At 42.0% G+C, this 13,104-nt stretch overlaps 1 protein-coding gene across 28 annotated transcripts in view; it reads right to left on the reverse strand.

The window, feature by feature from the left end:
• Positions 1-13,104, reverse strand: part of nbr1b (NBR1 autophagy cargo receptor b) — a 394,738-nt gene that overhangs the window by 339,085 nt on the left and 42,549 nt on the right. For 22 of the 28 annotated variants that reach the window (XR_013304864.1, XR_013304862.1, XR_013304863.1 and 19 more), the window contains one exon: positions 1,860-2,048. The exons of the other annotated variants lie outside the window; for them this stretch is intronic. Coding sequence is in view for 16 of the 22 variants with exons in the window: in XM_077618756.1 (XP_077474882.1) it covers positions 1,860-2,048 (189 nt within the window). In the remaining 6 variants the exon portion in view is untranslated. The remainder of the gene's footprint in view (positions 1-1,859; positions 2,049-13,104) is intronic. 28 annotated transcript variants of the gene reach the window in all.

The raw sequence follows: 13,104 nt of genomic DNA on the forward strand, positions 1-13,104 counted from the left end.
AAAGACGTTAGTGTAGTTCCAACATTTGAACACATCAAACAGTTAAGTTCTTTTGGACTTCCGGTACAGGTCGGTCCCGACGAATATGGCAGGAGCGATGTTTCCACTTTATCGCCATCCAGACGATTACTGTGGCCCTGTCAGGCCGGCACCAGGGGTCCCCCGGTCCATTTTCTTTGATCACCCGCCGATGATCAGTACAGTGCCCGCTGGATGGACCCCAGGTCAGGAAAGTCATCCCTTGTTGTCTTGGGATTGTGGCTTGTCACGCCACATGCTGGAGTTGGGCGCTTGCTCCACCTCTTCTGATCGTCAGACTCCTGTATTGATCCGCTTTGACTAGACTCCCAGGAGTAAAGTTTATTAGCAAAAGGCAAAATTTAGGAATCCAGTCCATTCTGCCTCCTCTGTTTTCAGACTTACTAAGGTTATGAGAGGCAAAGCATTTACTTTGTTGCAAGAAAGTATGATACTAATAATGATGAGCAAAGCAAGTTCAATATTTAAGCAAAACGTATTCTTTGTTGCAAGCAAATGTATGCGGGTGTGCTCTTTACCCGAATCCCCTTTCTTGCAAGTCAGGTCTGGAAAATGAAGAACAAAATCAATCTCGCCCAATTCACTTTCATATTCATATTGGCACGGATATCAATGCTCTCACCAGTAGGCTGTGTAATAAGTGGATACAATTCTTGCAATTTGTAAAATTTAAAATTATGTTACGCACATTAATAAAAAGAAAAGAGGTGGGGTCTGGCAGGGTCTTGTGGCTTTGAGACTTTGCTTGGCTGAAAATTCAGCCTTGTGGGCGGCCACGCTAGCTGGCACCCAGCGTGAAATAGGGAGCACCGAGCAGGACAAGGGAGGACACCGTCAGCCTGATCCAAAAATAGAGTGCTCTAGGCGGATGCACGAACCGACAGTCATGGGGTAGAGACAACCGGGCAGGTAAAGGGAGGACGACGTCATCATTGTCCGAAAATAGAGTGCTATGGGCAGACACGCGTACTGGCCCTCGCGGGGAAGGTAATACCTATTGGGTGGAGTAAACAGATACACACACACACATAAACATACAACAACTTACTACGTTTAAATAAGGCCCCCACAGAAAACTCAAGAAAGAACTCTGTGACAAACGAAGGCAAACAAATCAAGAACTCTGTGACAAACGAAGGCAAACAAATCAAGAACTCTGTGACAAACGAAGGCAAACAAATCAAGAACTACCTGCCGGACAAAGTTACTACAAAGGGAGCTTTTGGTCGCACACGTGTTAATACTTTGGCGCCGTCCACCTGAAGCGCACAATTTTTGTGTAAGGATGGCACCATGTTCACCTTGAACCCGCTGGCCGCTAACCAGTGTTTTCGCCTACAGCTGTCTAACCTTGGTTCCGGGATCATGGAGACGCAGCTTCCTTCTAGCAAACCGAAGGCCAGCGGAGTGTTTGGAGAGTCTACCACGGCAATTTCAAAATGAAATACTGGCTACAGAAAGTGTTATTACATGACATTTACAATTTTGAATATGTACTATGTAGAATAATTTGGAGTAGAGGTACCACTGTAGTTATAAAAACATTTGTGAAATGAATACCTATTTAAATTATCATGATTTGTGATTGAAAAAGTAGAAATAGTATGTTTATTTATTGGTAGAACAAAAGTATATTTCTGTCTAGAATATGAACTGTGAAAAAATTGAAGGTTTAACACTGGGATTGCTAGAACACTGAACCGAATGTGTAAGGTAGTTACATTTTCCTAATGAAAACTGAATACAGAACTTGTATAAACAGGATTATCCTAAAATGCAGGAAACAATAAAAACATCAAAGGTTTTTAACTAGGGCCTACCATGCCTTGTCCTGGCACCAATGCCTGAACCTTTCGGCTGACCATCTGGGAAAGAGGAGGACAGTGCTGAGGGGGTCTGAAGCCCCGCTTTGGCTCTGCACCTCCTGCCTTGCCAGTTGAGATCCTTGGTGGTTGGCTACGGGTCTCATACACATTCAAGTGCAATCGACTGCCCTGCCTTGCTGCACTCTATGAACAAAAATAAATTGTTATAAATTGAAGTTGATCCTGCATTCAAAGATATTTTTAAGATAATATCTAAACGAGAAAAAGTGTTATAATTATCAAAATTAAAATATTATAGCAGATGTTTTATAGTTAAGTGTCTTCAACAGCCTGAGCGAAATAAATGAGAACAAAGTCATTTTCCTTGATTTAGGTTTTATGTGATATGAATTTGCATGAAAATTGTTGTTAAGGAATTTAAATATTATGGGAGCATTCCCCGTTCAGAGGAGACGTCCTTCAGCGTAGCAGGAAGTAGGGTTTGTTTGGTACATGCAAATAAGTGAAATGTCACTCGTGTTTGTGTGCGACTGTTCTTTTGTCAAACACTGTCAATAAAACAGGGCAGCAGTGGGTTTCTTAGACGATAAACAAGCCCCAATTATTTGACATGGTGATTGAACCAATCCAATGGCTAAATGTACTTAACTAGAATATTTCCACTTCAGTCATCAGGATCGCCTGTCTGGAGGCTAAGTTTCTCTTACTGTATGTTGCCTACGGTGACCGGATGTTTCGTCGAAAGACGTTTGGTCGACGGACGTTTGGTCGACGGACGTTTGGTCGATGGATGTTTGGTCGATGGACGTTTGGTCAACGGACAGTTCGTTGAACGGACGTTTCGTCGAACGGACGTTTGATCGCCGGATTCGCCGCCGGACATTTCGTCGTCGCCGGATTCGCTCGCTCGCCCCGCCCCCGGATACGACTGTTTACACGTTTTTCAACCTCGGCCCGCGGGCCATGTATGGCCCGTTAGGCTTTTTAATCCGGCCCGCCGGCGGCGTTATCCAAATTATAGTAAAAATCAATGACATCATTCATTTCCCTTTGCCCTGCAATACCGCTCATCAATCTCAATTTAAAGACTGCTTTCTTTCGTTGAATAATAATATGTTCTAAATGTTGGAAGTAAATTTGAAAATAAATTTTCACCTTCAATTGTGTCTTTTTTCTTATATTTCAATCCCCAGGTTTGATAAATTACATTGCGTGTTCAAATGCTGTCACATTTTAGTATCCATTCTGGCCCGCAAGTCAAAAAGTTTGCGCACCCCTGGTATAGACAAACTTGCCTCTTTTATACTATTATTGTCCCAAATTAAACACATTATCAATAAGCTGCCATTCAAAAAATTTGCCCACCCCTGGTATAGACAAACTTGCCTCTTTTATACTATTATTGTCCCAAATTAAACACATTATCAATAAGCTGCCATTGACGGCGGTAGACGTCAAAAAGTTTGCCCACCCCTGATATAGACATCCAAATCGAAACATCCCCACTTTTATTTGTTTAATAAAATAATAAATTAAACACTTTAGCATGTCACATATACACACAGTTTACAAGAAATTACAATTAATATACGTTGGATGAAATATATGATATGTTAGAGAAAAGACCTTGCTGTTAATGAACGGTTGAAAAAGCTCACTGATGACTATCATCTGTGAATTTGCTTTGTCTTCAAACCTGGGGATTGAAATATAAGATAAAAGACACAATTGAAGGTGTAAATGTATTTTTAAATTTACTTTCAAAATTAAATTATTATTCAACGAAAGAAAGCAGTCTTTAAATTGAGAGTGATGAGCGGTATTGCAGGCCAAAGGGAAATGAATGAGGTCATTGATTTTTACCAGTGGCGGGCCGTCAGGGCCTTCAAGGCCTTCTCTGCTGGACTAAGAAATATCTGAATCATATATTATATTTTGTCCATCAATACTTATTATTCCAAATGGTCTGTTAGCTTCCTTTCATTGCTTTTCCCCCTGGTTGCACTGCTTCCAGATGTGCGTTTCCATTATGAAGCATTTAACCAATCACATTTCTGCCATTATTTGTTCCCAGGATCAGAAATCTGCCTCAAAGCCTTCACAATCAGTTCTGCGGGCTCTGCTGCATTAAACAAGACTGTTGCTTTTAACCAATCAGATTTCGAGTTGGCAACACCACAATGCTTTTTCGCAGGCATTGCCATTTTGCTGGCTTAGGGATACGTCATTGCTTTCACCAACTATGATTGGCTAACTATAGAGTAGGCGGGCCAAAGCCAGAGTGAGGCAGCCAGAGATCGCAAACTCCACCCACAATGGCCGACGGAGGAAAACAAATGGATTTGGTTGCAGATTTGCTCACAAAGCTATTTTCCAGACGGACTTTTCCAGAAAAAAATGGACATCATTAAGAAAGGGCGGTCAACTCCAAAGCTAGCAAGCCTGTTACAAGGTGTTAAAGAGTGTGTGCGCTACTTTCAATGCGCTAACTACGAGAGAGCTACCAAACTGTATTTGGAGCAAGCTGCACAAGCAAATATATTGTTGTGTTGATTTAAAGCTATTTTCAAGACGGATTATGTCAGAAACACGACAGGACAGGCTCGACTTTCATCATTAGCTTCGATGGCGATAGAAAGGAAGGAAAAAAGAAAGGAGGATGGATATTGTGTACAGTTAAAAAGAATTTTTGGTGAGTAAAATATGGCTATATTCCTAAATAATATTTCAATTGTGGGCCTGGTTCTGATATCTGAAAAGCTCCAGTGTTTGTATTTAAGCTCCAGTGTTTGTATTTAATCACTAAATGCTGCTAGGAAGTGGATTTTACCCCATTTTAGTGGGGAAATGATACTCCGGGCCCGGCTCCAGTATTTGTATTTAATCAATAAATGCTGTTTTCGGCTGGATTTTACCCATTTTCGGGCAATGTTTGCCCATACGCCATTGACGTTCATCGCTGTCTTTTCCCGGGAAAATCACCCCCCTGGCCCGGTTGTAATGTCTGAAAAGCTCCAGTATTTGTATTTAATCATTAAATGCTGCTAGGAAGTGGATTTTACCCAATTTTAGTGCTTTTTTTGCCATTTCGCGTATGGACGTATATGGACGTATCAACGTTCATCGCTGGCTTTTTCCCGGGGAAATGATACTCCGGGCCAGGTTCTGATGTCTAAAAAGCTCCAGTATTTGTATTCAATCCATAAATGCTTTTTTCGGCTGGATTTTACCCATTTTCGGGCAATGTTTGCCCGTATGCCATTGAAGTTCATCGCTGTCTTTTCCCGGGAAAATCACCCCCCTGGCCTGGTTGTAATGTCTGAAAAGCTCCAGTATTTGTATTTAATCATTAAATGCTGCTAGGAAGTGGAATTTACCCCATTTTTGTGCATTGATTTATTGATTATTTTTTTAGGTGTCACAGCTGTAGCTGCAGAAGAGGTTTTATAGGCATAAAATAGTTTTTGAGGGTTGGATTGATCCGTTGAAGGCGCTACGAGAAAATGCACGGACCGCCACTGATTTTTACTATAATTTGGACAACGCCTGTGGGCCGGATTAAAAAGCCTAACGGGCCGTATATAGCCCGCGGGCCGAGGTTGAAAAACTTGTACACACACGAATCCGGGGGTGGGGCGAGCGAGCGAGTCCGGCAACGACGAAACGTCTGTTTGACGAACTGTCCGTCGATCAAACCTCCGTCAACCAAATGTCTTTCGACCAAACGATCGGGTACCGTTGCCTACTATGTTAAGAGCCCAAGACAGACAAATCCAGTTTAACACTCTTATTTATGCCATAGAAGCAGAGAATAGTTTGAAGTCCTTTACCTTCACGGTTGATATGGGTGACAATTACGCCAAAGGGCTTAAATTTAAACCCTACAGCTCGGTCACGGAACGCATTAAGCTCATATCTCAAAGTATTACTGTACAGTAGTGCCTCGACATACGAGTGCCCCATCATACGAGGAATTTGAGATACGGATAAAATTCAGGGCAAATATTTACCTTGAGATAAGAGACATATTTTGATATACGAGCATACAGCCAGGTGGGCGACACGAGAGGCTGCTTTATGATTTCACCACACTGTCTCTCTCGGTGCATCTCCCTCGTGCAAAGATCTCTACGAGCAATGGGCGGAGCGTTGCATTTTTTCATTTTTTTTAATTTTTTGCCTTAGTCTGTGCAGAATTTAAAGAAACACAATGGATCCAAAGCAAGCTGGTTCAATGAAGGGTAGTGCGGAGAAAAGGCGTATGATGACAATCGATATTAAGCACAAAATAATCGAAAAACATGAGTAGTCTACGGGTGACTGAGCTGGCTCGTCAATACGTATGAAGTAGCAGGAAGTTTGCTCCGAAAGCCGCGATGGAATATATCAACCTCTTTGCCTTGGTTATTGCACAAGAAGGTTGCAATTTAGTGTAACAAGATTAAAACTTTTTTTAAGTGTGTGTATAGGAATCTGAGTTCCTTTAAGTTAAATTTAAAGTTTATGTTACGTTACAAGCGCATCCGTCAAGTGACTGACTCTCTCTCTTCGCTATCCACAAACTCCCCATTGTATAAAATAATTGGATTGGATTGGATAACTTTATTCATCCCGTATTCGGGAAATTTCGTTGTCACAGTAGCAAGAGGGTGAGGATGCAGGAATATAAAAGGCATTTTAGACCTAAATAGATAGGTAATAAGTTAATACATAAATGAATAAATATCTAAATAAATAAGCGTGTCTCTGAAGTATATATATACACACATACATATACATATACATAAATATATATATATATATATATATATCAGTGGCGGGCCATCAGGGCCTTCAAGGCCTTCTCTGCTGGCCTAAGAAATATCTGAATCATATTATATTTTGTCCATCAATACTTATTATTCCAAATGGTCTGTTAGCTTCCTTTCATTGCTTTTCCCCCTGGTTGCACTGCTTCCGGATGTGTGTTTTCATATTGAAGCATTTAACCAATCACATTTCAGCCATTATTTGTTGCCAGATCAGATCTGCCTCAAAGCCTTCACAATCAGTTCTTGCGGGCTCTGCTGCATTAAACTAGACTGTTGCTTTTAACCAATCAGATTTCGAGTTGGCAACCCCACAATGATTTTTCATAGGCGTTAGCATTTTGCTGGCTGGTACATGTCATTGCTTTCACAAACTATGATTGGCTAGTAGGCGGGCCAAAGCAGCCAGAGATCGCAAACTCCACCCACATGGCCGACAGTGGCAAAAACAAATGAATTCTGTTGCAGATTTCTCTCACAAAGCTATTTTCCAGACGGACTTTTCCAGAAAAAAAATGGACATCATTAAGAAAGGGCGGTCAACTCCGAAGCTAGCAAGCCTGTTACAGCCGGGAATATGGTGTGTGCGGCACTTTCAGTGTGCTAACTTAGCTCCACAAGCAAATAGTATATTGTTGTTTTGATTTAAAGCCATTTTCAAAACGGACTATGCCAGAAATATGACAGGACAGGCTCGACTTTCATCATTAGCTTCGATGGCGATAGGAAAGAAGGAAGAAAGAAAGGAGGATGGATATTGTGTAAAAAGGATTTTTGGTGAGTAAAATATGGCAATATTCCTAAATAATATTTCAATTGTGGGCCAAGTTCTGATTTCTGAAAAGCTCCAGTGTTTGTATTTAAGCTCCAGTGTTTGTATTTAATCACTAAATGCTGCTAGGAAGTGGATTTTACCCCAGTTTAATTTTTGGCGTTTCACCATTGACGTCCATCGCTGTCTTTTCCCGGGAAAAATCACCCCCTGGCCTGGTTGTAATGTCTCAAAAGCTCCAGTATTTTTATTCAATCAATAAATGATGCTAGGAAGTGGATTTTACCAAATTTTAGTTTTTTAGTGCATTTTTTGTCATTTCACGTATGGACGTATCGACGTTCATCACTGTCTTTTTACCGGGGAAATGATACTCCGGGCCCGGTTCTGATGTCTAAAAAGCTCCAGTATTTGTATTTAATCAATAAATGCGGTTTTCGGCTGGATTTTACCCAATTTTCGGGCAGTGAGCAGAAATATGTTAGCTTGCTGCCCTCTTGTGGTGGTTTTAAACATTACATGACGATTCCCAAAATGCACACTTTCTTCTGTGCACACCCGAGTCCTTCCGTTTAATCATTTCCGCTTGAAGTTAGTTGCATGAACAACGCAACAGCACCACTATTGTGTGAGTATTTATTTTTGTCAGATTTTTACTTTGGTTTACAATGTTTTACCAAAAATAACACTCAAACATTGCTTAAATAGGTCCAATTCGTCAGCCTTTCTTTTAACATTGACCGTCACTCTTCCATACTATAAGGCAGGGGTCACCAAACTACGGCCTGCGGGCCGGATCCGGCCCGCCGGCACATTTGGGCCGGCCCTCTGAACAATACCAGAGACGCTATCGGATTTATTTTCCTATTTGGCCTTGAAGACTGGGACGTTTTAATCTTGTGTTTGGTTCATTGCACCCCTGCTGAGCCCACAAATCATCCCAGTGAAGCGGGCCTTCGCATTGCTTCTTTGGTGACACGCGCGGGGAGAGTGTTTGCCTTTGATGCATGCGGGCACTTACACCGTTGCATGCGTGAGCAGAGTGTTAGTGAGACATCTGGACGATCGCAGGTGAGGGCGGAGCCCTGGTACCATCGCTATTGCGATGCTATTCAAGCATATAAAAACTGCAACCTGAACCTGTTTGAGAACGGAATAATGGCGAAAAGGTTAGTTAAGAGAAAAATTGATTCAGAATGCAGGGTATTTAACCTGCAGTGGACAAACGATTATTTTTTTGTTAAATGCAAAGAAAAGGCTGTTTTTCTCATCTGTCAAGAGACGGTGGCAGTATTCAAAGAATACAATCTTCGCCGGCACTATGAATCCCGTCACAAAGACAAGTACGATAGCGTGCAAGGCCAAATACGAGCAGACAAACTCTCAAAGCTAAAAGTTGGAATATTATCTCAGCAGACTACATTTCTACGCCAAGCTCAGCTGAACCAGGCATCCGTTCGGGCCAGCTTTCGGGTTGCTAAACTGATAGCAAGCAACGGTAAGCCTTTCACTGACGGAGAGTTTTTTAAGAAATGTATGGATGTTGTCGTGGAGGAAGTGTGTCCCGAGAAGAAAGATGCATTTAATGCCGTAAGTCTGTCGGGGAGTACAATCGCCAGACGCGTTGAAGAAATCGGGAGTAATGTATATGCCCAGCTGCAGCAGAAGACGAAAGAATTTGACTTTTTTTCATTAGCACTGGATGAAAGCACGGACGTGCAAGACACAGCGCAACTGCTCATTTTTATTCGTGGAGTTAGCGCAAACTTTGAGATTTGCGAGGATCTGGCAGCCCTCCAAAGTCTCAAATGGACTGCAACAGGAGAGGATATTTTTGACAAAGTGTGCCAAACCATGGAGAAGTTGGACCTGGACTGGTTAAAGCTAGCTAGCATCACGACTGACGGGGCTCCTAGCATGGTGGCTGAAACTCGCGGTCTAATAATGGGACGCATGAACCGGGAGTTGGAAAAAAGGGGTCTCATCGCCCCGCTACGAGTCCACTGCCAAATTCACCAGCAAGCACTGTGCTGCAAAATGTTGACGTGGGATTCTGTAATGACGGTTGTGGTGTCGTGCATAAACTTCAGAGCAAAGGGAGAAGATTGTGCATGGCACAACAGAAAGTTAATGTTCCATGGCTTTTTTTTCTATGAAGAACCCAGAGAGAGTTATTTAGTTATTATTTATTTCATAAATAGTGTTATTTATTTCCTGTTTTTTTCTGTGAAGAACTCAGAGAGGGTTATTTAGTTATTATTTATTTCATTAATAGTGTTATTATTTGTTTCCTGACTTTTTTTCTGTAAAGAACCTGGAAAGGGTTATTTGGTTGTGTGGCTTTCTGGAAAACAATAAATTTTTTGAGCTCCCCTACGATCGTCACACTTTTTCTGTTACAAACTGACACCGGCCCCCCATCAGAGAAGGGAAAGGTTATGTGGCCCTCACAGGAAAAAGTTTGGGGACCCCTGCTATAAGGCATGCTCCTGCTTTTGTATATATTATACATTCCTTTTTTGCATACTTTACATACGTTAGCACCGTCACTTTTTACCAATTATGCCAAAAAAAGAGGAGTTCTCATTTCGTATCGAGTTGGGAAAGGCGTCAACAATTGAAGCGCACCAAGATGGCAGCACAATCTTCTGCATTCCAAAGTGGTGGCAAGGCTTCGACCTCGGCGGTCATCTATAATCCTTATAAAGCGTGATTTATGGATGTGTGTGTGTGTTAAAATTATCTCGCTACGTTTGTCCAAACCGTGCAGCGTAGAGTTGAATTTTTTTATGGTTGCCAGAAACGGCTGTCGGATCCTAATAGTAGTGTATTGAATTTCTTCACCTTCTCTTTGTGTACACCCAATCTTTTATTTGTTATACACTCATTTTTCAAAAGAGAATTTTTTAATTGTGCAAGAGTTGTCTTTTGGTACTAAACAAGCAGGGGGACCCGGCTTCGCCCTCAATAAAGCACAATCAAACTGAGTTTTGCTCATGCTGTCATTTTTAAAAAAAGAAAAAAACAACTCGCTAGCATAACATACACGAGTATAGCGGCATAGCATACGTTAGCGCCCTTTAGGCCGAAGCGCCTTGTCTATGGGCAAAAAAACCAGAATATACACCAGGAACTGATGCATATTATAGGTGTGAAAATATGGTACTCTTTTCGGGCAGGTAATTACGTTTTGACAGCTGCCCGAAAGAGCAGGTAACGTTTTGACAGCTGCCCAAAAGGGCAGGTAACATTTTGATTTTTTTTCATGTTCTAAACTGCTTTATACTCACTAGGGTCGCAAGGGGTGCTGGAGCTTATTCCAGTTGACTTCGGGCCAGAGGAGGGGGGCACCCTGAATAGGTGGCCAGCCAATCGCAGGGCACAAGGAGACAAACATCCATTCAAGCTCACACTCATTCCTATGAGCAATTTAGTGAGTCCAATCAGCCTAACATGCATGTCTTTGGAATGTGGGAGAAAATCGGAGTAGCCGGAGAAAACTCATGCAAGCCCAAGGAGAACATGCAAACTACACACAAGTGGACCGACCTGGATTTGAACCCAGGTCCCCTCACTGTGAGGCCGACGCGCTAACCACTCAGCCGCTGGGCCGCCCATTTGGTTGCAGATTTACAGTCAAGCCATTTTCAAAAAGGACTTTTCAGGAAAGCTGGACATCATTAAGAAAGGTCGGATAACTCCGAAGCTAGAGTGGAGAGTGAAACTACAGCTCAGCGAGCAAGGGCACAGGGAAACGGAGCTCCACAACGAAAATGTGAAGAAAAATAGGGAAATCTTAAAAAGACTTATATACTGTGTCATTTTTTTGGGCAAGCTGGAACTTTCATTTTGGGGCCACGATGAAAGTGCTGGATCCAAAAGCAAAGGCAGAGATGCCAACTACCCTGGAATTTCCAGGGTTTACCCAGAAATACAACCCAAACTCCGGGACCCCGGACAATCTCCCTACACCCTGGAAATCCCCCAAAAGCGTCACTTACATTTTTTTGAAGCAATCATTTCTTAAAAGCACCAAATTTCCAATTTAAATGCCTCAAAATTCACACCATCGCTACGGCTTCTGCCATCTTGATTCAACTGCACTGTAAACCGGAAGAATTCGGTAACATGAGTGCATTGTGAATCAGCCGAGTTACAAGGTCTGACCAATGATTCTGAATCGACTGCATAGGTAGTGTCTATTGCTTTAACATTTTCGGTTTGCTTTTTTTATATAAGTATTAAGGCTGACTAAAACACCAGTCTTTTGTTTTGAAACAAATTCTATCATTTCCGGGGTTGTCCTAAACCAGTGGTTTTTAACCTTGTAGGAGCTGACGAACCCCACTATTTTTATATGCGCATTCACTGAACCCACCAGTTTCATTTGCGCATTCACTGAACACAAGGTTCATCTGCACATTCACCGAATCCTACTTTAGTGTAAAATAAAATTTGATTTAAAAAAAAGAATATTAAAGATATATAAATTCCTCGCACCACTGATTGGCCAAGCAATGTCACGTGATCATCTGCAGCCAGTGATAGTCAAGCAGGGCAAGTTATCATGAATAGACATGGTGAGTCGATGTGTCTTAACCTTCGCGGCAGAGGCTCCACCGAAATCCTGAGACCAAATCACCGCGCCCCTGAGACCGACTCACCAAACCCCTGGGGTTGGATCAAACCACTGTTCTAAAGGAAGTAGGCGTACACAGCACTGGTATGTCTTATCAATATGCCTACTCGGAATAAGCGCAAAATGGATGGCAATTTGGATGAAACTTAAGAAATCCAGACACTCGCAGAATTGTATTGCTTCTTATTCAACGAAATATCTCATGTTGACGCCGTCTCCAAAAGGACCGACATTTGCACATTGCACACAATGGCTGTGCGACTTCAGCGTGACGCACACGTTGAAGGACCCAAACACAAAGATGAACTTATTTTCATTATGCTGTACTTTTTCAAGTGTGAAAAACACAATATTTCAATTATTGTAAAGACATGATAATAACAGTTTGATTTGAATTGTCCTACGTTATTTTTCTTACATTTTATAACGATTTAGCCTGATTCGCATTCACCATGGAAAAGTCGACAGAGATTGGCAGCTCTCCAAAGGAAACTATATGACGCTTCTTTCTCTCATTGCTGAGAGAAACACGGATTTACATTACCACCTGTCCACTAATAAAGTGTTTAGTGGGACGTCGGGCAAAATACAAAACGACCTGATCACTGCTATTGCTGAAGTGGTGGGGGAAGAAATCAGAAGAGAAGTTTATAAAGCACAGTTGGTCGCTGTTATGGTGGGTGAGACAACAGACGCGAGTAACGCAGCGCAGCTCGCACTGATTTTTGGTGAGTAAAATGTGGCTATATTCCTAAATCTCATCTCTCTAATTGCGGTGGGTGCTGGAGCCTATCCCAGCTGACTTCGGGCCAAAGGCGGGGGATATACCCTGAATTGGTGGCCAGTGTAGGATATTCTATTCTTTGTTCTGAAAGATTTGGTGAGACAAGTGACAAAATATAGCTAAGACATTATTGAAGTTTCCATGGCCAATTCTCTTTATTAGCAAGGGAAAAGGCAAGCTGACTCAATTTTTAAAGCCTTCATTATCTGCACCCAAAGTGGGCGTAATTTGAATAT

The sequence above is a fragment of the Stigmatopora argus genome, chromosome 14 (genome assembly GCF_051989625.1).
Source record: "Stigmatopora argus isolate UIUO_Sarg chromosome 14, RoL_Sarg_1.0, whole genome shotgun sequence".
In the NCBI taxonomy this organism is placed as follows: Eukaryota; Metazoa; Chordata; class Actinopteri; order Syngnathiformes; family Syngnathidae; genus Stigmatopora; species Stigmatopora argus.